Consider the following 26,432-nt stretch of genomic DNA (forward strand, 5'->3'; position numbering starts at 1 on the left):
ATTGTTTCCCTTTTTTATCATAGTGACAAAATAGCATTAGGTTTTGCCGATATATAATATGAAGATTGAGAGGGTGGTTGACTTGCAACTAGCATTGGGGATATGTGGTTAACATAGAGTAGTAGAAAAGACTGTTTCCCCATTCAATATACCAAATTGCACCAACTCCCATTGGGCCTTTGTCATATTAAGTTTATGGTGTCATGTTTCGCAGTCAAATATTACAGTGTCATGACATTGTGAGGATCATGTTACAGTAAAGAGTTTGACTTCTCCAAAAAAGTGTAAGAGAAAGCTCCTTGCAATGTCAGTCTGAGATACTCTGGTGCAGCAACTCTCGAAAATTCCTGTCTCTAATGCTATGACTGTCATCTGGTGTTTTAGTGACATTAGTTTCCAACTAGTCATTGTATGTCTACATATTTTAATATATAGATTTTTCTTTCTACTATTTTGGGTTTATCATATGTAGGGCTTTGTTTGATAATGCAGGCATTTTTCCTGCGATGGTGGAGAACAGAGTGAGGCCATGCCAGGTAGTCAGCAGCTTGTCAGCTCAGGTCAACTAGAGTTCATGTAAGACACTGTTAAACCACTAGCCTTTTCACAATTTAGGTCAGTATATCCTTAGATCCCCTTAAAGTGTGTGATTAAAGATCATCTTCATGTTTGTCAGGGCTTACAGGATTAGATATTTAAAACTTTTATCTTTTCTTTTTATTCTCTATTTGGAACAGTAGGTATTATTTCTCTTCAGACTTTCACTCTGTTTGTGCGCTTGTTACAGAAATGGAGGCATGTGCATGCATGATGAGGCGGTGCACATTACATTGACATTATTGATCAGACAACTCTTGGGCACCGCTTTATTAAAAGAGTTTGGTGTAACCCAAAATTGGTTGGCAAATTGATCCGTTTGGACACTCTGCAGTGCAGGCTTATTGGTTGGAGCCGATGTAAACCTTATATCTTTACTTTAAAGAGATCTATTGATCAAAATGCTTTTTCTCTTTTTCAAGAAACAATGGTATAGAATGTAAGAGATAATTGATCTGGTGTAGGTTGATTTGACTCTCTTTTCTTTGGTCGAATTGATTACCAAGACAGGACAAAGCGAAAAAATGAAAAAGTCTTGAAGTTATCTGGCAGGGTTCCAGAAATTTTCGTTCATCTGCACAGGTGAATGTGGTTCGTTTTGATTCATAACTTAGGCAGTGGGCTTAAATGCATATTCTTGCTTTATTGAACAATTTTAGTCATTCTTTTCATTTTGTGTTTTATGTTTTCTTTCTTTGCCCTTGACTCATTGATTCTGGTTAAATTCTTTTGGCTTCAACATTTTTTCTTAATATTGCAGATTTTTGCTGGTGCATTCCCTAAGAACTATGAGCCTCCACCTGGTGGTTTCTACTTTGAAGTCAATGATGACTCCCCTATCGTTCAGGTACACATATGGTAGAATTGATTATTTGTCATCAGTCTCTTGAGTACTCGTTTGTCTGTGCTAATCTTGACTCTTGTTCATTCAAGGATGTATCAATTGGTTTGATTACAATGTTCAAGACCGAGTTAATGACTTTGTTGCTGCTGCAGTATCACAGGTAAACAGGGATGGGTATCTTCATGTTAGGATTTTTCCAGTCTGGTTAAGCAGTGCAGTTTCCTTTTTTCCTTTTTTTTCCTGCTGGCTTTTCTTTTTGGGTTTAAAATTTAGCTTAGCGCCTTTCAGGCTTGATGTTACGAGTGTAATGTCTTCATAAAGAGGTCTTTCATCAAAGTATGCTGATCATAAACTTATCTTTCCTTTATATTATTAAGTTTCTGCTTAGGGTCAGTATCATGGCAAATCAGGAGTGTGCATCAGTTCAATTTTATATAGGAGATATAGATGCTCTTCATGCTTTGATACTATCATGCACATTGTGCATTAACCCCCAGCAAAGTGGAAAATTTCTAGGGATTAAGAATTTGATAAATTGAATGTACTGGTTAGCACTGAAAGCAAGTTTTGTTTTCCTTTCACTTGGACTCTCTTCAGTTAATGTAATAGTGATTGTTCCTTTTTCAGGCTAACATAACTCGGACAAATCATATAATGTGGACCATGGGAACAGATTTTAAGTATCAGTATGCACACACATGGTTCCGCAGATGGACAAGCTCATTCATTATGTGAACATGGTAAGTCATCTGACAAAGGGATAGCAGTAGTTACCTCAATGAAATGCTCTGTTGTCTATTTGACCTTCAAAATTTACATGGTACAGCTGTATTTGAAAACCCAATTTTGGCTGGTAGATCATACTTGCATTTGTAAGTGTTGGTGTATTTTAGCATGTAGTTTTCTTTTCTTTTATTTGTTTGATAAGATACAAAACAAAAAAAAAAAAAAAAAAAAAAACAGGTAGTTTTAGAAGTTTTACTTTCTCCTGGGATTTCATGTTTTCATTTCTTTTGGAAAAAACATTATTTAGGTTTTGGCATTTGGTTTTAAGTGTTTAATGTCTGTCAAACTAGTAGGTGTCCTTACTTTACTTTGTTATACTCATTTCTACGTGATGCTTAAAAGTTTCATGTGATGATTTTCTGAAATGAATGACAGTTCAACTAGATTGACATTTTTCTTTAATCTAGACGGACTAAAAAATAAGTCTGAAGATTCATTTTCAAATTTCAGTATTACTTCGGTCCTATCTGTCTGTTTTTTCATGAAGTTATTGAATAGAAGTATGAACTGGCTTGTGGTCTCCCTTTTGCATTTTGTATTTTTGTTTAGGTGCTGCTTATGGTAATGATATGGCTTGGTTTGAATATTTTTAGGATGGACGTGTCAATGCTCTCTACTCTACCCCATCCATATATACTGATGCAAAATATGCTGCAAATGAGTTCTGGCCATTGAAGATTGATGACTTCTTTCCGTGAGTTTAATCTTGATATGTCAATATTATCTGTTTGCATGTTTCATCACCTTGACCAGCTTTTAGGATTTGAAATACATCAGTTATGCAGACCGTGCAAATGCTTACTGGACAGGATATTTCTCAAGTAGACCAGCCTTAAAACGCTATGTTAGAATGATGAGTGGTTACTATTTGGTATTGTTCATGCTACTTGTTTTAGTTTGTTTAAAGTTTTTAGTTTCATCTTCTTATAACAGTTTTTAGGTCAAATACTAAACACTTGTACTGCATAAATAGGCGGCAAGGCAACTAGAGTTCTTTAAAGGTAGGAGTAATACAGGGCCTAACACAGATTCATTAGCGGATGCTTTGGCAATTGCTCAGCATCATGATGCAGTTACTGGTACTGAGAAGCAACATGTGGCTGATGATTATGCAAAACGGCTATCAATAGGCCACATGGAGGTAGATTTACTTTGATCATTTCAAGTTTTCTAGTGATTTTTCCATCCCTCTTGTCAATGTCATCCACCCATTATTTTTGGCAGGCTGAAGGGGTAGTTGCAACATCTCTTGCTTGCTTGGCCGACGCGATGTCTTATGATGGATGTAACAGGGCGACTCTGAAATTTCAACAGGCAAAAGATCTTAGCTCTTAGTCTTGTGAGCTTTTCACTTCATTTTTTGAATTGGATGCATCTGAGTGGTCATTAATCAAGGCTGTGTTTGGATTTTAGAAAAATAAGTTGAGACAATAAACAACTGTAATTGAAATGCTTTAAAACAGGATTCCCTTCTGAATGTTTCATCTTTTTAGAAATTTTTACATATTTTGCTGGTAAATCCTAGGTTTTAGGGATCGATACTATCTCTGTCACTTTTCACTGTGAACTTTCTTCTTTTTCTTCTTATGTTTATTCTTCCGCAACTTACATGTACTCCACACGCACATAGTAAATATGTTGTATTTATGTGGTCATCTATGTAGCTGATGGGAGTCCATGTTTATTTAAGATTCAATTTGTCCAGTTTAGTCTTAAGAAGAAGAATGGGATTTGGAGTAGTTGCGACTTCCCAAACCTGCTTTACTGTAGCTTCTCTTGACCATGTGGCCAATAATAAGATAGGGTGTTATCAATTTAATATTGATGAGATCATGTATATAATTGGATGCAATTTATTTTTTCTCTTCTAATTTTGGCTAAATTTATATCTTTATCTTTTTATTCTTACAGTGTCCACTTCTGAATATTAGTTACTGTCCCGCATCAGAAATTGATCTGTCTCATGGGAAAAGCTTGGTAAGGACAATGTAGTACTTGGTGTAATCTATACATATTTAGCCTTCTACTTTTAAATATATAATTATGTGCTGTCTTCTTATTATAGATTGTTGTGGTCTACAATTCCCTTGGGTGGAAGAGAGATGATGTAATTCGAATTCCGGTGAGTATTCTACTTTGGGAAAAACTGCTTCATGCCTTGAATCCCAACTCATCGACCAGTATATTGTTACAAGTTGCCATTAAGTTTTCTATGTATTGGTCTTTAGCATAGTATTTAACCGTTTTCTTGCTTGTTTGCATGAATAATTTTGAAGTGCTAGATGAACAAATCCTTTTTGTGGTTCAGAAATTAGCCATATAGATTAGAAAAAGGAAAACGTTTATAGTGCTTCATTATTTAAGGTTTATTTGCAATAAGAGGAAAAATAAGGAACAACAAAGTCATTTAAGAAACTAAAACTTGAAAAATCTTAAGCGGAATGGAAGTGCTAAGGGGGAACTGTTCTTTAAGGTACATGATAATGAGTATGATAAATGCTCAATGATATTAATAAGATCTTTTAGACTGGAATAATACTTCTGAAATTGCTTTTGCTTGCATTGAAGTGGAGAAATAAGCTAGGTTCTTAGATTCAACTTCGTCTGTTGGGCTGTGTTGTTGAATAAGACATGAGTAATGAATGAGATAGAGCTCTTAACAATTAATTTTGTAGGTTATTTTTTCAATTGAAGAGCTAAAGCACTTACTTCTTTGTAGTTTGGAAATTATTCAGCATTTAGATCATACTCAGTTGATGATTGCTATAATTCTTTCCGCAGGTTTTTCATAATTTGTTGTCAAAAGCTCCAAATAGTATCATAGTTGTACTTTTGCAAAATATGAAATTTCTTTCTGTTATGAATAGGCTTTTTTCCATTTTTCTTCTGTCAGCTACTCACAAGATCTAACTTGCTGTAGGTTGACAATGAAGATATTACTGTTTTTGATTCTGAGGGAAAAGTAATCGAATCACAACTTCTTCCTTTTACTGGTTCTTACATTGATCTAAGGAACTACCATGTTAGGGCGTATTTGGGTAGAACTCCAAGCCTGACACCTAAATATTTGCTTGCGTTTGCGGTCTCTGTACCTCCGCTTGGTTTCAGCACTTATACCATAAAAACTGTCAAAACAACAGGTCAGTGGATGGAGTTGCCATATCTTATGAAATTAAAATTGCCAAATGAAAGACTTGGTTTCCAATTTTTCCTAGCTATCAACATAAGTTTTTTATTTCAATTGTGCCACTTATATTTGCAGGGGCCAGTTCAACAAAATCATCTGTACACACATTTGAAAGTAGTGAAAAATCTTCTGTTGAAGTTGGTCCAGGGAATTTAAAGCTTACTTTCTCCTCGGATCAAAGCAAACACACTAATTATATTAATAGCAAAAGCTCGGTATGTACTGTACTGCTGATTACAAATTGCTTTTCATTTGTTGCTGATGCGAACCCACTCCCAAACAATGGAAACAGAAAGCAAAATACAATAAACCCAGAAAATAAGCAGTAAACAGTAGCCAAATAACCCAGAAACTAATAGACTTCTGTATTAATATTTCAGCAAGCAAATACACCTGTAATGAAACTAACAATTACTACCCAACAGCACAATGGCAGCAAACAACAAAATATACCCAGCACATCAACCCAAAAGGACAAAATCAAAATATGAAAGGAAAAAACAATGCTGGACTTCAAGGGTTAGCTCCTCCCAAATTTCCCTATATTCTTTCCTGCCCTAATCTGCTCTCTCCCACTATTTTTATCCTCCAGCTCTCTCTCTCTCCCTAACTGAATTCCTTTGCTGTCCCAACCCTCAATCGCCACCTGTCCTAGCCTAAACCCGTGGAAGTTTCCTGCCAACATCCCCTCAATCCACTATTTGCTACCTTATTTCACTTTTCCTACACCCTCGTTGTCCAGGTCGCATCCGTTGCTAAGATTTTTCTTTTATGAATTTGTTCATTTTTCTCCCTAAATTGAAGCAGAGTTTATTGTGATATCATTTCTGTTTCTACTGCCACACTATGTTTATTACATTTCAACTTATTTTACTGCTTTCCAATCCCATTCCAGACACACGCACCCTTCCCAAGAGGGGGAAAAGGAGAAATATATATGAGTTGTGTTTCTAATGCATCAACTCTTAAATTTTGAAGGTTCAGGAATCGGTTGAGCAGTCATACAGTTTTTACCCTGGATTTAATGGAACTAATGATAAAGCTCCTCAGGTAGACATATGTTAATTAGAAGTTCCCTTGTCATGCTAATTGTTTCCTCTTTCATTGTTATTTGAAGTTGCATGACTTGAAATTCAAAGTAATAATTAAATTATCCCTTTCCAAGTTGATTTCTTATGCAGCTTGTTGATTTTTCTTTTTTAGAATGCTGGGGCATATATTTTCCGCCCAAATGGTACATTTCTCATCAAGCCTGAAGGACAGGTATTTGCTGTCTTCTGATGGTAGTTTCATTAGAGAATTGATAATCATAGCAGTTGTGAAGTAGAATTTTTTTTTTCAAAGTTTCAGGTTTCTTTGACTGTAATGCGGGGGCCAATAATAGATGAAGTACATCAAAAGATCAATGAGTGGATATATCAGGTGCCCTTTTTTTCATGTGGTCGTCTTTATGTTATATTCTCTTAAAGTTTTTTTATTCTGTTTTAACACGAGAATCATTTTAATTGCATTATGTAAACATGCTTTAGAAGAGAATTTTTGAATTAAGCCACTTCTCAACTGAGCCAGTTATATTAGATGTATAGTAAAGCTTTTATAGGTTTTCTCAAGTCCATCTCCTTTTTATTTTTTACACTTTTCAGTATCAGATAATTTTCTTGTTAAAAAATTTTGGACGAGTGAATGAGACCCAGACAATTCACAAAGCATCTGAAATAGAATCATTTTCTCATTGTTATGCATGATAGATTGTTTTTCTTGGTAAAAAAGTCTTTCATATTTACTACGGATACAAAGTTTTTCAATTTCTTTAATGTTGTATTCAATGTGTTTGCAGATCACAAGATTATACAAGGGTAAAGAGCACGTTGAAGTTGAGTTCATTGTAAGCTTTCTCAATGGCTACCACAACTTAATTTCTCTTGTCAAAAATTTGATTTTAGTGATGGAGATGCTACCTTTTCTTTTTCAATTATTTCTTTTATATTGATAAAATCTGGGAGGGAATGGGGCAGCGGCTGAGTTTAGGGTTTGGTTGGTTGGTTGAAAAGCTACATTTTTTCTCTCGAACATCCATGCATGCTGAGCTCTAACTGCTGTTTCTATGCACTGCCAATAATTGACTTACCAGGTTGGGCCTATACCTATTGATGATGGACTTGGTAAAGAAGTTGTCACTCAGATAACAACTACCTTGGAAACCAATAGAACATTCTACACAGATTCTAATGGACGTGACTTCATCAAAAGGGTATGTTGCATAATGGTACAGGGCACTGAATGTTTAGCAGAAAGTTTTAGTCTGCTATATAGCTGGCTTCATGATATGTTAACTATGTTTTAACATCCTTCAATTGAAGGATGGAAACAAGTTATTTTTTAATTGTTTTCTTGTGTATAGCCGAACTTCTTTTTGTTTATTTTCTAATCCGTTGAGTGATGCAACGAACTAAGGATGTATCTCTCTTGCAGATTCGTGATTATAGATCAGACTGGGAACTGGAAGTAAACCAACCAATTGCAGGAAATTATTACCCTGTATGTTCTTCTGAAAGTCTTGGGTTAAGCATTTACCCCAAAAAATTTCAAATTGATAGTAACAGTGGTTGGCTTGACCTCTCAATTTCATTGTGCATAACTAGTGGGATGTCTGTTCTTTATGGTGAATATATGACGTATAGTTGCTTATTTTTGATATATTTCTAATAGGAATGTCCTCAGTTTGTGGTCATCTCATCACTTCTTATCTGTGTATGTGAATTAAATCAATGTGATGATAGAGCCAACTTTTTTTCTTTCAAAAGCAAGATAAAATGAGAGTGAGAAGTGAGATTATTGACTTGTTTATTCTTTTTTTTCTTTTCCAAGTGAGGTTTTATAATTTAATTATTGTTGCGTTGAATTCGTCCATATGTTTCTATAAGGATTCAAGCCAATGTTACAATGATTAGAAAGCCATTCAAATTTTCTACTGAATAATAATATCCCTTCTTTAAGTTCATATCATTTTATATTGTCCACTCAGATTAATCTTGGAATCTACGCCCAAGGTTCTGGAAAAGAATTTTCAGTTCTGGTGGATCGGCCTCTTGGAGGATCTGGCTTAGTAGATGGACAAATAGAGTTGATGCTTCACAGGTATTATGTCACCTTTTTAATGTTCAATCAGTAATGATCAACTCTTATACGCCTATTTTAAAAAACTAATTGGATGAAGCAGACTGAATATGCCGTATGGGTTAAGGGCTGATTTATTATATCATGAATATTGAAAAGTTGATGTTTGTAATTAGTGGGATGATGAAGTAGACTGTCATTGCAGTCAACTCATAAGAGTTGTGTTTTCTAGTGGCATGACTAAAATGCCAAGGACTCAATTGGTATAATTCTTGACATTGTTCTCTTTTTGCACCACAGATTATCAGAATGCTAACAACATTCTTTTCCTTCTATAGGAGACTGCTACTTGATGATTCTAGGGGTGTTGATGAGAACTTAAATGAGACAGTCTGTATACTGGATGATTGCAGAGGACTGATGGTAAGGACATGACTTTGGTTTTTGTGCATGTCAATTATCAAATTTCGGTTTTCCTTCAAACCAAATTTAGATTCCTTCAAACTAGCTGCAGTGAATGTCTTGTCATCCTTGCTTCATCCTTTTTATTAACAGCAAGTAAAGTCTTTAAGATCGTAACTTTCAACTGCCCAAAACAAACAAAAAAATAAAAAAAAAATCATTAGTACTGTGGTGACTTTAATATTGTTGGCTTATTGAATCCTCCAAGAGTCACAACATTTGCATAGATTTTCTACAACTGTTATTTTGAAGTCTCCTAGGTGTTTCTACTTCAGAATTCATGACTGCCTTTAGTCTTCATAAGAGGTCTTTCATCAAAGTATGCTGATCATAAAACTTATCTTCCTTTATATTATTAAGTTTTCTGCTTAGGTCAGTATCATGGCAAATCAGGAGTGTGATCAGTTCAATTTTATATATGGGAGATATAGATGCTCTTCATGCTTGATACTATCATGCACATTGTGCATTAACCCCAGCAAAGTGGAAAATTTCTAGGGATTAAGAATTTGATAAATTGAATGATACTGTTGCACTGAAAGCAAGTTTTGTTTTCCTTTCAGGACTCTCTTCAGTTTAATGTATAGTGATTGTTCCTTTTTCAGGCTAACATAACTCGGACAAATCATATAATGTGGACCATGGGAACAGATTTTAAGTATCAGTATGCACACACATGGTTCCGGCAGATGGACAAGCTCATTCATTATGTGAACATGGTAAGTCATCTGACAAAGGGATAGCAGTAGTTACCTCAATGAAATGCTCTGTTGTCTATTTGACCTTCAAAATTTACATGGTACACTGTATTTGAAAACCCATTTTGGCTGGTAGATCATAAGCTTGCATTTTGTAAGTGTTGGTGTATTTTAGCATGTAGTTTTCTTTTCTTTATTTTGTTTGTAAGTACAAAAAAAAAAAAAAAAAAAAAAAAAAAAACGTAGTTTTAGAAGTTTACTTTCTCCTGGGATTTCATGTTTTCATTTCTTTTGAAAAAACATTATTAGGTTTTGGAGTTTGGTTTTAAGTGTTAATGTCCGTCAACTAGTAGGTGTCCTTCCTTTATTTGTTATACTCATTTCTACGTGATGCTTAAAGTTTCATGTGATGATTGTCTGAAATGAATGACAGTTCAACTAGATTGACATTTTTCTTTAATCTAGACGACTAAAAATAATCTGAAGATTCATTTTCAAATTTCAGTATTACTTCGGCCCTATCTGTCGTTTTTTCATGAAGTTATTGAATAGAAGTATGAACTGGTTGTGGTCTCCCTTTTGCATTTTGTATTTTTGTTTAGGTGCTGCTTATGGTAATGATATGGCTTGGTTTGAATATTTTTAGGATGGACGTGTCAATGCTCTCTACTCTACCCCATCCATATATACTGATGCAAAATATGCTGCAAATGAGTTCTGGCCATTGAAGATTGATGACTTCTTTCCGTGAGTTTAATCTTGATATGTCAATATTATCTGTTTGCATGTTTCATCACCTTGACCAGCTTTTAGGATTTGAAATACATCAGTTATGCAGACCGTGCAAATGCTTACTGGACAGGATATTTCTCAAGTAGACCAGCCTTAAAACGCTATGTTAGAAGATGAGTGGTTACTATTTGGTATTGTTCATGCTACTTGTTTTAGTTTGTTTAAAGTTTTTAGTTTCATCTTCTTAACAGTTTTTAGGTCAAATACTAAACACTTTACTGCATAAATAGGCGAAGGCAACTAGAGTTCTTTAAAGGTAGGTAATACAGGGCCTAACACAGATTCATTAGCGGATGCTTTGGCAATTGCTCAGCATCATGATGCAGTTACTGGTACTGAGAAGCAACATGTGGCTGATGTTATGCAAAACGGCTATCAATAGGCCACATGGAGGTAGATTTACTTTGATCATTTCAAGTTTTTCTAGTGATTTTTCCATCCCTCTTGTCATTGTCATCCACCCATATTTTTGGCAGGCTGAAGGGGTAGTTGCAACATCTCTTGCTTGCTTGGCCGACGCGATGTCTTATGATGGATGTAACAGGGCGACTCTGAAATTTCAACAGGCAAAAGATCTTAGCTCTTAGTCTTTGAGCTTTTCACTTCATTTTTTGAATTGGATGCATCTGAGTGGTCATTATCAAGGCTGTGTTTGGATTTTAAAAAAAATTGAGACAATAAACAACTGTAATTGAAATGCTTTAAAACAGGATTCCCTTCTGAATGTTTCATCTTTTAGAAATTTTTACATATTTGTGGTAAATCCTAGGTTTTAGGGATCGATACTATCTCTGTCACTTTTCACTGTGAACTTTCTTCTTTTTCTTCTTATGTTTATTCTTCCGCAACACATGTACTCCACAGCACATAGTAAATATGTTGTATTTATGTGGTCATCTATGTAGCTGATGGGAGTCCATGTTTATTTAAGATTCAATTTGTCCAGTTTAGCTTAAGAAAAGAATGGGATTTGGAGTAGTTGCGACTTCCCAAACCGCTTTACTGTAGCTTCTCTTGACCGTGTGGCCAATAATAAGATGGGTTATCAATTTAATATTGATGAGATCATATATAATTGGATGCAATTTATTTTTTCTCTTCTAATTTTGGCTAAATTTATATCTTTATCTTTATTCTTACAGTGTCCACTTCTGAATATTAGTTACTGTCCCGCATCAGAATTGATCTGTCTCATGGGAAAAGCTGGTAAGGACAATGTAGTACTTGGTGTAATCTATACATATTTAGCCTTCTACTTTTAATATATAATTATGTGCTGTTTCTTATTGTAGATTGTTGTGGTCTACAATTCCCTTGGGTGGAAGAGAGATGATGTAATTCGAATTCCGGTGAGTATTCTACTTTGGGAAAAACTGCTTCATGCCTTGAATCCCAACTCATCGACCAGTATATTTTACAAGTTGCCATTAAGTTTTCATGATTGGTCTTTAGCATAGTATTTAACCGTTTTCTTGCTTGTTTGCATGAATAATTTTGGAAGTGCTAGATGAACAATCCTTTTTGTGGTTCAGAAATTAGCCATATAGATTAGAAAAAGGAAAACGTTTATAGTGCTTCATTATTTGAGGTTTATTTGCAATAAAGGAAAAATAAGGAACAACAAAGTCATTAAGAAACTAAAACTGATAAATCTTAAGGGAATGGAAGTGACTGTTCTTTAAGGTCATGATAATGAGTATGATAAATGCTCAATGATATTAATAAGATCTTTTAGACTGGAATAATACTTCTGAAATTGCTTTTGCTTGCATTGAAGTGGAGAAATAAGCTAGGTTCTTAGATTCAACTTCGTCTGTTGGGCTGTTTGTGTTGAATAAGACATGAGTATGAATGATAATGAGAGCTAAAGCACTTACTTCTTTGTAGTTTGGAAATTATTCAGCATTAGATCATACTCAGTTGATGATTGCTATAATTCTTTCCACGGTTTTTCATAATTTGTTGTCAAAAGCTCCAAATAGTATCATATTTGTACCTTTGCAAAATATGAAATTTCTTTCTGGTATGAATAGGCTTTTTCCATTTTCTTCTGTCAGCTACTCACAAGATCTAAATGCTGTAGGTTGACAATGAAGATATTACTGTTTTTGATTCTGAGGGAAAAGTAATCGAATCACAACTTCTTCCTTTTACTGGTTCTTACATTGATCTAAGGAACTACCATGTTAGGGCGTATTTGGGTAGAACTCCAAGCCTGACACCTAATATTTGCTTGCGTTTGCGGTCTCTGTACCTCCGCTTGGTTTCAGCATTATACCATAAAACTGTCAAAACAACAGGTCAGTGGATGGAGTGGCCATATCTTATGAAATAAAATTGCCAAATGAAAGACTTGGTTTCCAATTTTTCCTAGTTATCAACTAAGTTTTTTATTTAATTGTGCCACTTATATTTGCAGGGGCCAGTTCAACAAAATCATCTGTCACACATTTGAAAGTAGTGAAAAATCTTTGTTGAAGTTGGTCCAGGAATTTAAAGCTTACTTTCTCCTCGGATCAAAGCAAACACACTAATTATATTAATAGCAAAAGCTCGGTATGTACTGTACTGCTGATTACAAATTGCTTTTCATTTGTTGCTGATGGAACCCCACTCCAAAACAAGGAAACAGAAAGCAAAATACAATAAACCCAGAAAATAAGCAGTAAACAGTAGCCAAATAACCAGAAACTAATAGACTTCTGTATTAATATTTCGCAAGCAAATACACCTGTATGAAACTAACAATTACTACCCAACAGCACAATGGCGCAAACAACAAAATATACCCAGCACATCAACCCAAAAGGACAAAATCAAATATGAAGAAAAACAATGCTGGACTTCAAGGGTTAGCTCCTCCCAAATTTCCCTATATTCTTCCTGCCCTAATCTGCTCTCTCCACTATTTTTATCCTCCAGCTCTCTCTCTCTCCCTAACTGAATTCCTTTGCTGTCCCAACCCTCAATCGCCACCTGTCCCGCCTAAACCCGTGGAAGTTTCCTGCCAACACCCCTCAATCCACTATTTGCTACCTTATTTCACTTTTCCTACACCCTCGTTGTCAGGTCATCAGTTGCTAAGATTTTTCTTTTATGAATTTGTTCATTTTTCCCTAAATTGAAGCAGAGTTTATTTTATGTGATCATTTCTGTTTCTACTGCCACACTATTTATTACATTTCAACTTATTTTACTGCTTCCAATCCCATTCCAGACACACGCACCCTTCCAAGAGGGGGAAAAGGAGAAAATATATGTTGTGTTTCTAATGCATCAACTCTTAAATTTTGAAGGTTCAGGAATCGGTTGAGCAGTCATACAGTTTTTACCCTGGATTAATGGAACTAATGATAAAGCTCCTCAGGTAGACAATGTTAATTAGAAGTTCCTTGTCATGCTAATTGTTTCCTCTCTCATTGTTATTTGAAGTTGCATGACTTGAAATTCAAAGTAATAATTAAATTATCCCTTTCCAAGTTGATTCTTACGCGCTTGTTGATTTTTTTCTTTTTAGAGCTGGGGCATATATTTTCCGCCCAAATGGTACATTTCTCATCAAGCCTGAAGGACAGGTATTGCTGTCTTCTGATGGTAGTTTCATTAGAGAATTGATAATCATAGCAGTTGTGAAGTAGAATTTTTTTTTCTTCAAAGTTTCAGGTTTCTTTGACTGTAATGCGGGGGCCAATAATAGATGAAGTACATCAAAAGATCAATGGTGGATATATCAGGTGCCCTTTTTTTCATGTGTCGTCTTTATGTTATATTCTCTTAAAATTTTATATTCTGTTTTAACACGAGAATCATTTTAATTGCATTATGTAAACACTTTAGAAGAGAATTTTTGATTAAGCCACTTCTCAACTGAGCCAGTTATTGATGTATAGTAAACTTTTATAGGTTTTCTCAGTCCATCTCCTTTTATTTTTTTACACTTTTAGTGGGGTGTTCAAAGAACCGGTTGGAACCGGAACCGGCGGGTACCCTGGGTTTGGTTCCAGTTCTTACCCAGAACCAATCGTCAATGGGTGGTTCCGGTTCCAAATTTTTGGAACGTTACTGTACGGTTCCGTGTCTGGTTCCTATAGTTAGGAACCGGAACCGGAACCAGGAACCAGGAACCGAGATTAAATAAAATAAAATTAAATATTAGGGGGTTAATAAAACTTTGTAGAAAAAGTAATGTGAATACATTTATATTTATATTTCATAACATTTAAAGTAAGTTGGTTTGACTTTTGAGAATCTACCTTACAAAGTAATGGAGTTTGTCATTTTGAATTTATAATTTGTAATTTTATTTTTGTTAACAAGTGCCAGGTGGGGGGTATTTGTAAGTTTTTAAGGGTTTTTTTACCATTTAAAAACTTTTGGGGGTCATTGTAATTTACAGGGTACTCAGAACCGGAACCGGAACCGGAACCGTTGTTACAGGTTCTGGTTCTGGGTATCTAGGAACCGGAACGTCGGTTTCCGGTTCTGGTTCCAAATTTCAAGGAACCGTTGGTTCTGGTTCCGGTTCCGGTTCCTTCAAAAAGTGTAGGGTACCAGAACCGAACACACCTTGAAGTGCTGTTTCTTGATATTTGAGTCCTCTTTCGTTTTGCAATGAACCGTCAAGCGTTGTTATTTTTGTTCTATGTTGTACTTTTTCTTGTAAGTTCGTGTGTGGAGTCCGAGTATAAGGTTTATAATACTTCACAAGGCATTGTTCCTGGGAAACTCAATGTTCATTTGGTTGCTCATACACACGATGATGTGGGTTGGTTAAAGACCGTTGATCAGTACTATGTTGGCTCCAACAATTCTATTCAGGTTCTTTCAACTTTTAGAAACTGGCCTTTTTTTTTTTTTTTTACTTGTATCTGTGGATGAATTTTATTGGCCAAGTGTTACATTTGTTGTTTTGAATGTGTAGGGGGCTTGTGTGCAAAATATATTGGATTCTCTGATTCCTGCATTACTGGCTGACAAGAATCGGAAATTTATTTATGTTGAACAGGTAGGTAAAATTCCCATATTTCTGATTTTGTTTATAGTAATTTGTTTGGTCGCTGAGAAAGTGGATGAAAAGAGAGCTAAAGGGTTTCAATCTTTAGCCTTGTTTTTCGGAAAATGGCATACTAAAGAACATTTCTTATTGTTTTTCCGGCCTTGATTTGGTGGAGCTTATGATTGAATGAGTGTATATTTGGTATGTAGAATTTAGAGTTTCATTGTTTCCCTTTTTTACTCATAGTGACAAAAGATAGCATTAGGGTTTTGCCGATATATAATATGAAGATTGAGAGGGGTGGTTGACTTGCAACTAGCATTGGGGGGATATGTGGTTAACATAGGAGTAGTAGAAAAGACTGTTTCCCCATTCAATATACCAAATTGCACCAACTACCATTGGGCCTTTGTCATATTTAAGTTTATGGTGTCATGTTTCGCAGTCAAAATATTACAGTGTCATGACATTGTGAGGATCATGTTACAGTAAAGAGTTTGACTTCTCCAAAAAAGTGTAAGAGAAAGCTCCTTGCAATGTCAGCTCTGAGATACTCTGGTGCAGCAACTCTTCGAAAATTCCTGTCTCCTAATGCTATGACTGTCATCTGGTGTTTATGTGACATTAGTTTCCAACTAGTCATTGTATGATGCTACATATTTTAATATATAGATTTTTCTTTCTACTATTTTGGGTTTATCATATGTATGGCTTTGTTTGTTAATGCAGGCATTTTTCCAGCGATGGTGGAGAGAACAGAGTGAGGCCATGCAGCAGGTAGTTAGGCAGCTTGTCAGCTCAGGTCAACTAGAGTTCATGTAAGACACTGTTAAACCACTAGCCTTTTCACAATTTATGTCAGTATATTCCTTAGATCCCCTTAAAGTGTGTGATTTAAGATCATTCTTCATGTTTGTCAGGGCTTACAGGATTAGATATTTAAAGCTTTTATCTTTTCTTTTTATTCTCTATTTGGAACAGTAGGTATTATTTCTCTTCAGACTTTCACTCTGTGTGTGTGCGCTTGTTACAGAAATGGAGGCATGTGCATGCATGATGAGGCGGTGACATATTACATTGACATGATTGATCAGACAACTCTTGGGCACCGCTTTATTAAAAATGAGTTTGGTGTAACTCCAAGAATTGGTTGGCAAATTGATCCGTTTGGACACTCTGCAGTGCAGGCTTATTTGTTGGGAGCCGATGTAAACCTTATATCTTTAACTTTAAAGAGATCTATTGATCAAAATACCTTTTCTCTTTTTCAAGAAACAATGGTATAGAATGTAAAGACATAATTGATCTGGGTGTAGGTTGGATTTGACTCTCTTTTCTTTGGTCGAATTGATTACCAAGACAGGACAAAGCGGAAAAATGAAAAAAGTCTTGAAGTTATCTGGCAGGGTTCCAGAAATTTTCGTTCATCTGCACAGGTGAATGTGGTTTAGTTTTGATTCATAACTTAGGCAGTGGGGCTTAAATGCATATTCTTGTTTTATTGAACAATTTTAGTCATTCTTTTCATTTTGTGTTTTATGTTTTCTTTCTTTGCCCTTGACTCATTGATTCTGATTAAATTCTTTTGGCTTCATCATTTTTTCTTAATATTGCAGATTTTTGCTGGTGCATTCCCTAAGAACTATGAGCCTCCACCTGGTGGTTTCTACTTTGAAGTCAATGATGACTCCCCTATCGTTCAGGTACACATATGGTAGAATTGATTATTTGTCATCAGTCTCTTGAGTACTCGTTTGTCTGTGCTAATCTTGACTCTTGTTCGTTATTTGTCATCAGTCTCTTGAGTACTCGTTTGTCTGTGCTAATCTTGACTCTTGTTCGTTCAAGGATGATACCAATTTGTTTGATTACAATGTTCAAGACCGAGTTAATGACTTTGTTGCTGCTGCAGTATCACAGGTAAACAGGGATGGGTATCTTCATGGTAGGATTTTTCCAGTCTGGTTAAGCAGTGCAGTTTCCTTTTTTCCTTTTTTTTCCTGCTGGCTTTTCTTTTTGGGTTTAAAATTTAGCTTATAGCGCCTTTCAGGCTTGATGTTTACGAGTGTAATGTCTTCATAAAGAGGTCTTTCATCAAAGTATGCTGATCATAAAACTTATCTTTCCTTTATATTATTAAGTTTCTGCTTAGGGTCAGTATCATGGCAAATCAGGAGTGTGCATCAGTTCAATTTTATATATGGGAGATATAGATGCTCTTCATGCTTTGATACTATCATGCACATTGTGCATTAACCCCAGCAAAGTGGAAAATTTCTAGGGATTAAGAATTTGATAAATTGAATGATACTGGTTAGCACTGAAAGCAAGTTTTGTTTTCCTTTCACTTGGACTCTCTTCAGTTTAATGTAATAGTGATTGTTCCTTTTTCAGGCTAACATAACTCGGACAAATCATATAATGTGGACCATGGGAACAGATTTTAAGTATCAGTATGCACACACATGGTTCCGGCAGATGGACAAGCTCATTCATTATGTGAACATGGTAAGTCATCTGACAAAGGGATAGCAGTAGTTACCTCAATGAAATGCTCTGTTGTCTATTTGACCTTCAAAATTTACATGGTACAGCTGTATTTGAAAACCCAATTTTGGCTGGTAGATCATAAGCTTGCATTTTGTAAGTGTTGGTGTATTTTAGCATGTAGTTTTCTTTTCTTTTATTTTGTTTGATAAGATGCAAAAAAAAAAAAACAAAAACAGAAAAAAAAACAGTAGTTTTAGAAGTTTACTTCTCCCTGGGATTTCATGTTTTCATTTCTTTTGGAAAAAACATTATTTAGGTTTTGGCATTTGGTTTTAAGTGTTTAATGTCTGCAAACTAGTAGGTGTCCTTACTTTACTTTGTTATACTCATTTCTACGTGATGCTTAAGTTTCATGTGATGATTTCTGAAATGAATGACAGTTCAACTAGATTGACATTTTTCTTTAATCTAGACAGACTAAAAATAAATCTGAAGATCCATTTTCAAATTTCAGTATTACTTCGTCCTATCTGTCTGTTTTTTCATGAAGTTATTGAATAGAAGTATGAACTGGCTTGTGGTCTCCCTTTTGCATTTTGTATTTTTGTTTAGGTGCTGCTTATGGTAATGATTGGCTTGGTTTGAATATTTTAGGATGGACGTGTCAATGCTCTCTACTCTACCCCATCCATATATACTGATGCAAAATATGCTGCAAATGATTCTGGCCATTGAAGATTGATGACTTCTTTCCGTGAGTTTAGCTTGAATGTCAATATTATCTGTTTGCATGTTTCATCACCTTGACCAGCTTTTAGGATTTGAATACATCAGTTATCAGACCGTGCAAATGCTTACTGGACAGGATTTCTCAAGTAGACCACCTTAAAACGCTATGTTAGAATGAGAGTGGTTACTATTTGGTATTGTTCATGCTACTTGTTTTAGTTTGTTTAAAGTTTTTAGTTTCATCTTCTTATAACAGTTTTTAGGTCAAATACTAAACACTTGTACTGCATAATAGGCGGCAAGGCAACTAGAGTTCTTAAAGGAGAATACAGGCCTAACACAGATTCATTAGCGGATGCTTTGGCAATTGCTCAGCATCATGATGCAGTTACTGGTACTGAGAAGCAACTTGGCTGATGATAGCAAAACGGCTATCATAGGCCACTGGAGGTAGATTTACTTTGATCATTTCAAGTTTTCTGTGTTTTTCCATCCCTCTTGTGATGTCATCCACCCATTATCTTTGGCAGGCTGAAGGGGTAGTTGCAACATCTCTTGCTTGCTTGGCCGACTCGATTGTCTATGTGGATGTAACAGGGCGACTCTGAAATTTCAACAGCAAAGATCTTAGCTCTTAGTCTTGAGCTTTTCACTTCATTTTTTGAATTGGATGCTCTGAGTGTCATTTATCAAGGCTCTGTTTGGTTTTACAAAAAAAGTTGAGACAATAAACAACTGTAATTGAATGCTTTAAAACAGGATTCCCTTCTGAATGTTTCATCTTTTTAGAATTTTTACATATTTTGTGGTAAATCCTAGGTTTTAGGATCGATACTATCTCCGTCACTTTTCACTGTGAACTTTTCTTTTTTTCTTCTTATGTTTATTCTTCCGCAACTACATGTACTCCACACCACATAGTAAATATGTTGTATTTATGTGGTCTCTATGTAGCTGAGTGAGTCCATGTTTATTTAAGATCAATTTGTCCAGTTTAGTCTTAAGAAGAAGAATGGGATTTGGAGTAGTTGCGACTTCCCAAACCTGCTTTACTGTAGCTTCTCTTGACCATGTGGCCATAATAAATAGGTGGTTATCAATTTAATATTGATGAGATCATGTATATAATTGGATGCAATTTATTTTTTCTCTTCATTTTGGCTAAATTTATATCTTTATCTTTTTATCTTACAGTGTCCACTTCTGATATTAGTTACTGTCCCGCATCAGAAATTGTCTGTCTCATGGGAAAAGCTTGTAAGGACAATGTAGTACTTGGTTGTAATCTATCATATTTAGCCTTCTACTTTTAAATATATAATTTGTGCTGTCTTCTCATGTATAGATTGTGTGGTCTACAATTCCCTTGGGTGGAAGAGAGATGATGTAATTAGAATTCGTGAGTATTCTACTTTGGGAAAAACTGCTCATGCCTTGAATCCCAACTCATCGACCAGTATATTTTAACAGTTGCCATTATTTCTATGTACTGGTCTTTAGCATAGTATTTAACCGTTTTCTTGCTTGTTTGCATGTAATTTTGAAGTGCTAGATGAACAAATCCTTTTTGTGGTTCAGAAATTAGCCATATGATTAGAAAAAGGAAAACGTTTATAGTGCTTCATTATTTGAGGTTTATTTGCAATAAGAGGAAAAATAAGAACAACAAATGTCATTAAGAAACTAAAACTTGAAAATCTTAAGGAATGGAATGCTAAGGGGACTTTTTCTTTAAGTACATATAATGAGTATGATAAATGCTCAATGATATTAATAAGATCTTTTAGACTGGAATAATACTTCTGAAATTGCTTTTGCTTGCATTGAAGTGGAAAATAAGCTAGGTTCTTAGATTCAACTTCGTCTGTTGGCTTGTGTTGTTGAATAAGACATGAGTTATTAATGAAGAGCTAAAGCACTCACTTCTTTGTAGTTTGGAAATTATTCAGCATTAGATCATACTACAGTTGATGATTGCTATAATTCTTTCCACAGGTTTTTCATAATTTGTTGTCAAAGCTCCAAATAGTATCATATTGTACTTTGCAAAATATGAAATTCTTTCTGTTATGAATAGGCTTTTTTCCATTTTTCTTCTGTCAGCTACTCACGATCTAACTCGCTGTAGGTTGACAATGAAGATTTACTGTTTTTGATTCTGAGGGAAAAGTAATCGAATCACAACTTCTTCCTTTTACTGTTCTTACATTGATCTAAGGAACACCATGTTAGGGCATTTGGGTAGAACTCCAAGCCTGACACCTAAATATTTGCTTGCGTTGTCGGTCTCTGTACCTCCGCTTGGTTTCAGCACTTATACCATAAAAACTGTCAAAACAACAGGTCAGTGGATGGGTGCCATATCTTATGAAATTAAAATGCCAAATGAAAGCTTGGTTTCCAATTTTTCCTAGCTATCAACATAAGTTTTTTATTTCAATTGTGCCACTTATATTGCAGGGGCCAGTTCAACAAAATCATCTGTACACACATTTGAAAGTAGTGAAAAATCTGTTGTTGAAGTTGGTCCGAATTTAAAGCTTACTTTCTCCTCGGATCAAAGCAACACACTAATTATATTATAGCAAAAGCTCGGTATGTACGATCGGCTGATTACAAATTGCTTTTCATTTGTTGCTGATGTAACCCACTCCCAACTCAGCTAACCACAACGGAAACAGAAAGCAAAATACAATAAACCCGAAAATAAGCAGTAAGCAGTAGCCAAATAACCAAAACTATAGACTTCTGTATTAATATTTCGCAAGAAAATACACCTGATGAAACTACACTTACTACCCAACAGCACAATGGCAGCACACAACAAATATACCCAGCACATCAACCCAAAGGACAAATCAAAATATGAAAAGAAAAACAATGCTGACTTCTGGGCAGCTCTCCCTAATGCTAACTTCGAGGTGCTCCTCCCAAGTTTCCCTATATTCTTCCTGCCCTAATCTGCTCTCTCCCTCTCTTTTTTACTCCAGCCCCTCTCTCTCCCCTAACTGAATTCCTTGTCTGTCCCAACCCTCAATTGCCCCGTGTCTACCTAACCCTGGAAGTTTCCTGCCAGCATCCCCTCAATCCACTATTTGCTCCTTATTTCCCTTTTCCTACACCCTCGTTGTCCAGGTCGCATCTTGCTAAGATTTTTCTTTTATGAATTTGTTCATTTTTCTCCCTAATATTGAAGCAGAGTTTATTGTGATATCATTCTGTTTCTACTGCCACACTATGTTTATTACATTTCAACTTATTTTACTGCGTTCCAATCCCATTCCAGACACACGCACCCTTCCCAAGGGGGAAAAGAAAATATATATGAGTTTGTGTTTCTAATGCATCAACTCTTAAATTTTGAAGGTTCAGGAATCGGTTGAGCAGTCATCCAGTTTTTACCCTGGTTTAATGGAACTAATGATAAGCTCCTCAGGTAGACATATGTTAATTGAAGTTCCCTTGTCAGGCTAATTGTTTCCTCTCTTCATTGTTATTTGAAGTTGCATGACTTGAAATTCAAAGTAATATTAATTATCCCTTTCCAAGTTGATTTCTTATGCAGCTTGTTGATTTTTCTTTTTTAGAATGCTGGGGCATATATTTTCCGCCCAATGGTACATTTCTCATCAACCTGAAGGACAGGTATTTGCTGTCTTCTGATGGTAGTTTCATTAGAGAATTGATAATCATAGCAGTTGTGAAGTAGAATTTTTTTTTTCAAAGTTTCAGGTTTCTTTGACTGTAATGCGGGGGCCAATAAGATGAGTACATCAAAAGATCATGATTGGATATATCAGGGTGCCTTTTTTTTTTTTTCATGTGGTCATCTTTGTTTATTCTCTTAAAGTTTTTTTAATTCTGTTTTAACACGAGAATCATTTTAATTGCTATTGTAACAACTTTGAAGAGAATTTTTGAAGTAGCCACTTCTCAACTGAGCCAGTTAATTAGATGTATAGTAAAACTTTTATAGGTTTTCTCAGGGCCATCTCCTTTTTATTTTTTACACTTTTCAGTATCGATATTTTCTTGTTAAAAAATTTTGGACTAGTGAATGAGACCCAGACAATTCACAAAGCATCTGAAATAGAATCATTTTCTCATTGTTATGCATGATAGATTGTTTTCTTGGTAAAAAGTCTTTCATATTTACTACAGATACAAAGTTTTTCAATTTCTTTAATGTTGTATTCAATGTGTTGTGCAGATCACAAGATTATACAAGGTAAAGAGCACGTTGAAGTTAGTTCATTGTAAGCTTTCTCAATGGCTGCACAAACTTAATTTCTCTTATCAAAAATTTGATTTTAGTGATGGAGATGCTACCTTTCTTTTTCAATTATTTCTTTTATATTGATAAAATCTGGGAGGGAATGGGCAGCGGCTGAGTTTAGGGTTTGGTTGGTTGGTTGAAAAGCTACTTTTTTTCTCTCGAACATCCATGCATGCTGAGCTCTAACTGCTGTTTCTATGCACTGCCAATAATTGACTTACCAGGTTGGGCCTATACCTATTGTGATGGACTTGGTAAAGAAGTTGTCACTCAGATAACAACTACCTTGGAACCATAGAACATTCTACACAGATTCTAATGGACGTGACTTCATCAAAGGGTATGTTGCATAATGGTACAGGGCACTGAATGTTAGCAGAAAGTTTATTCTGCTATATAGCTGGCTTCATGATATGTTAACTATGTTTCAACATCCTTCAATTGAAGGATGGAAACAAGTTATTTTTTTTGTTTTCTTGTGTATAGCCAACTTCTTTTTGTTTATTTTCTAATCCGTTGAGTGATGCACGAACTAAGGATGTATCTCTCTTGCAGATCGTGATTATAGATCGACTGGGAACTGGAAGTAAACCAACCATTGCAGGAAATTATTACCCTGTATGTTCTTCTGAAAGTCTTGGTTAGCATTTACCCCAAAAAATTTCAAATTGATAGTAACAGTGGTTGGCTTGACCTCTCAATTTCATTGTGCATACTAGTGGGATGTCTGTTCTTTATGGTGAATATGACGTATAGTTGCTTATTTTTGATATATTTCTAATAGGAATGTCCTCAGTTTGTGGTCATCTCACACTTATCTGTGTATGTGAATTAAATCAATGTGATGATAGAGCCACTTTTTTTCTTTCAAAACAAGATAAAATGAGAGTGAGAATTGAGATTATTGCTTGTTTATTCTTTTTTTTTCATTTCCAAGTGAGGATTTATAATTTAATTACGTTGCGTTGAATTCGTCCATATGTTTCTATAAGGATTCAAGCCAAATGTTACAATGGTTAGAAACCATTCAAATTTTCTACTGAATAATAATATCCCTTCTTTAAGTTCGTATCATTTTATATTGTTCACTCATATTAATCTTGGAATCTACGCCCAAGGTTCTGGAAAAGAATTTTCATTTCTGTGGATCGGCCTCTTGGAGGATCTGCTAAGTAGATGGACAAATAGAGTTGATGCTTCACGTATTATGTCACCTTTTTAATGTCAGTAATGATCAACTCTTATACGCCTATTTTAAAAAACTAATTGGATGAAGCAGACTGAATATCCGTATGGGTTAAGGCTGATTTATTATATCATGAATATTGAAAATTTGATGTTTGTAATTAGTGGATGATAAGTAGACTGTCATTGCAGTCAACTCATAAGAGTGGTGTTTTCTAGTGGCATGATAAAGGCCAAGGACTCAATTGTTATAATTCTTGACATTGTTCTCTTTTTGCACCACAGATATCAGAATGCTAACAACATTCTTTTCCTTCTAGGAGACTGCTACTTGTGATTCTAGGGGTGTTGATGAGAACTTAAATGAGACAGTCTGTATACTGGATGATGCAGAGGACTGAGGTAAGGACATACTTTGTTTTTTGTGCATGTCAATTATCAAATTTGGTTTTCCTTCAAACCAAATTTAGATTCCTAAATTAGCTGCAGTGAATGTCTTGTCATCCTTGCTTCATCCTTTTTATTAACAGCAAGTAAAGTCTTTAAGATCGAAACTTTCAACTGCCCAAAACAAACAAAAAAAAAAAAAAAATCATTAGTACTGTGGTGACTTTAATATTGTTGGCTTATTGAATCCTCCAAGATCACAACTTTGCATAGATTTTCTACAACTGTTATTTTGAAGTCTCCTAGGTGTTTCTACTTCGAATTCATGACTGCCTTTAAATTGCATAAAAAGCCTCATTAATATCGCTAAATATGATTTATTTCTGAAATGATTAGCATCCACTTCTAAGTTGCTGTAACTTTTGCAGATCCAAGGAAAGTATTTTTCAAAATTGACCGCTAGGTGAAGGTGCTAAGTGGAGACGTTCTTTTGGCCAGGAGATTTATTCGCCCTCCTTTTAGCTTTTACTGAGGAGGTAATATATATAATATATATTTTTTTTTTTTTAAATGAAAAGAAAGCAAGAAAGAATATTTTTTATATTCTTTGAAAAATTTCTTAGAGGTATTATTTTCTTCTTGCAGGATGGAGATAATTGGACGAATTCTCATGTATCCACTTTTTCTGGGATAGATTCTTCCTATACTTTACCTGATAATGTTGCTATTGTAACTCTGCAGGTAATTGGGCTTTGTTCTTCAAGAAAGCAATTGTCTCTTACAGTTTCTTCTTCTTCTTCTTCTTTCTTAAATTTTGGTGAAATCGTGATTTAGGAATGACAAATTGTTGTTCCCGTTTTTTGTGGCCTAAATTGCCGGCACTACTGAAATTTACTGAATCAATGCCTTACAAATTGCTGGGTATTGTTCTCTAACTTGAATTTGCTTCGTGGAATTTTTACAGGAGCTTGATGATGGAAAAGTTCTTCTTCGATTAGCTCATCTATATGAGGTTTTTATCTCTCCTTTACACTACTCAAACATCTGAAAGTATATGCAACTTATATATCGAGTAACTTACACAGAATTTGACTGAGTGTACAACTTTAAATGGCCATCAACATATTAAAGCTATAAGCTTCCATCAATCTGCATTGGTTATTCTCTAATGTCTTGCTTGAAATTGCTTATTCTTACCGGTTCTTAAAATTATGAAAGGTCGCTGAGGACAAGGATCTTTCTACGATGACGAATGTAGAACTGAAGAAGTTGTTCCCGAGCGAAAAGGTACGAGTAATGCTCCAGATGTTAAGGAGGTATCTTTTGACGACCATTTAGTTTCATCTTTTAACGTTAACGTTCTCTGCTTTCATATTATTCAGATTGGCAAAGTGACTGAGACGAGCTTATCTGCCAATCAAGAAAGGAGGGAAATGGAAAAGAAGAGACTTGTATGGAAAGTAGAAGGCTCTTCAAGAGAAGAATCCAAGGTAATGAGAGGTTCACCTGTGGATCCTTCAAAACTGGTTGTAGAACTTGCTCCAATGGAAATTCGCACCTTCGTTATTGACTTCACCCGCAAGATTTTCGACGCTTAACAGCTGCAAAATGATGCAGGAAAATCCTTGCTACCTGATGGATGGCATTTTGCTTCATGTTGATCAAACTGTACTCTCAATCCCTATGCCATGTATATAGTTAGGACACAAGCCCACAACATCTGAGTTCAGTGTAATTGTGTGTGTATGCTTTGTCTAAATGTAATGGATTCACCTGCATGAATAAAATCAATAAATGGGTTTGTCAAATCTTTCGTCCAAAAAAAAATTTCATAGTTTATTTCATTTACTGAATTTGTGGCACACGAGATTCCGAATCATTATTAC

At 35.2% G+C, this 26,432-nt stretch overlaps 1 protein-coding gene across 1 annotated transcript; it reads left to right on the plus strand.

Moving 5' to 3' along the window:
• Positions 1-1,541: 1,541 nt before the first annotated feature.
• Positions 1,542-26,354, plus strand: LOC116113800 (probable alpha-mannosidase At5g13980; the record flags this gene model as incomplete). The annotated part of the gene is given in 26 exon segments (XM_031399961.1): positions 1,542-1,601; positions 2,069-2,144; positions 2,147-2,181; positions 2,821-2,921; positions 3,005-3,098; positions 3,201-3,368; positions 3,452-3,541; positions 4,139-4,204; positions 4,293-4,349; positions 5,148-5,367; positions 5,490-5,629; positions 6,393-6,464; positions 6,618-6,677; positions 6,765-6,836; positions 7,252-7,299; positions 7,546-7,665; positions 7,887-7,952; positions 8,440-8,552; positions 8,870-8,954; positions 24,975-25,006; positions 25,008-25,057; positions 25,060-25,082; positions 25,192-25,287; positions 25,511-25,558; positions 25,765-25,833; positions 25,929-26,354. Coding segments are annotated over 26 exon segments (2,277 nt in total), but the record flags the coding sequence as incomplete, so codon positions are not given.
• Positions 26,355-26,432: the final 78 nt, after the last annotated feature.

The sequence above is a fragment of the Pistacia vera genome, unplaced genomic scaffold, assembly GCF_008641045.1.
Source record: "Pistacia vera cultivar Batoury unplaced genomic scaffold, PisVer_v2 Contig691, whole genome shotgun sequence".
NCBI classification, from domain to species: domain Eukaryota; kingdom Viridiplantae; phylum Streptophyta; class Magnoliopsida; order Sapindales; family Anacardiaceae; genus Pistacia; species Pistacia vera.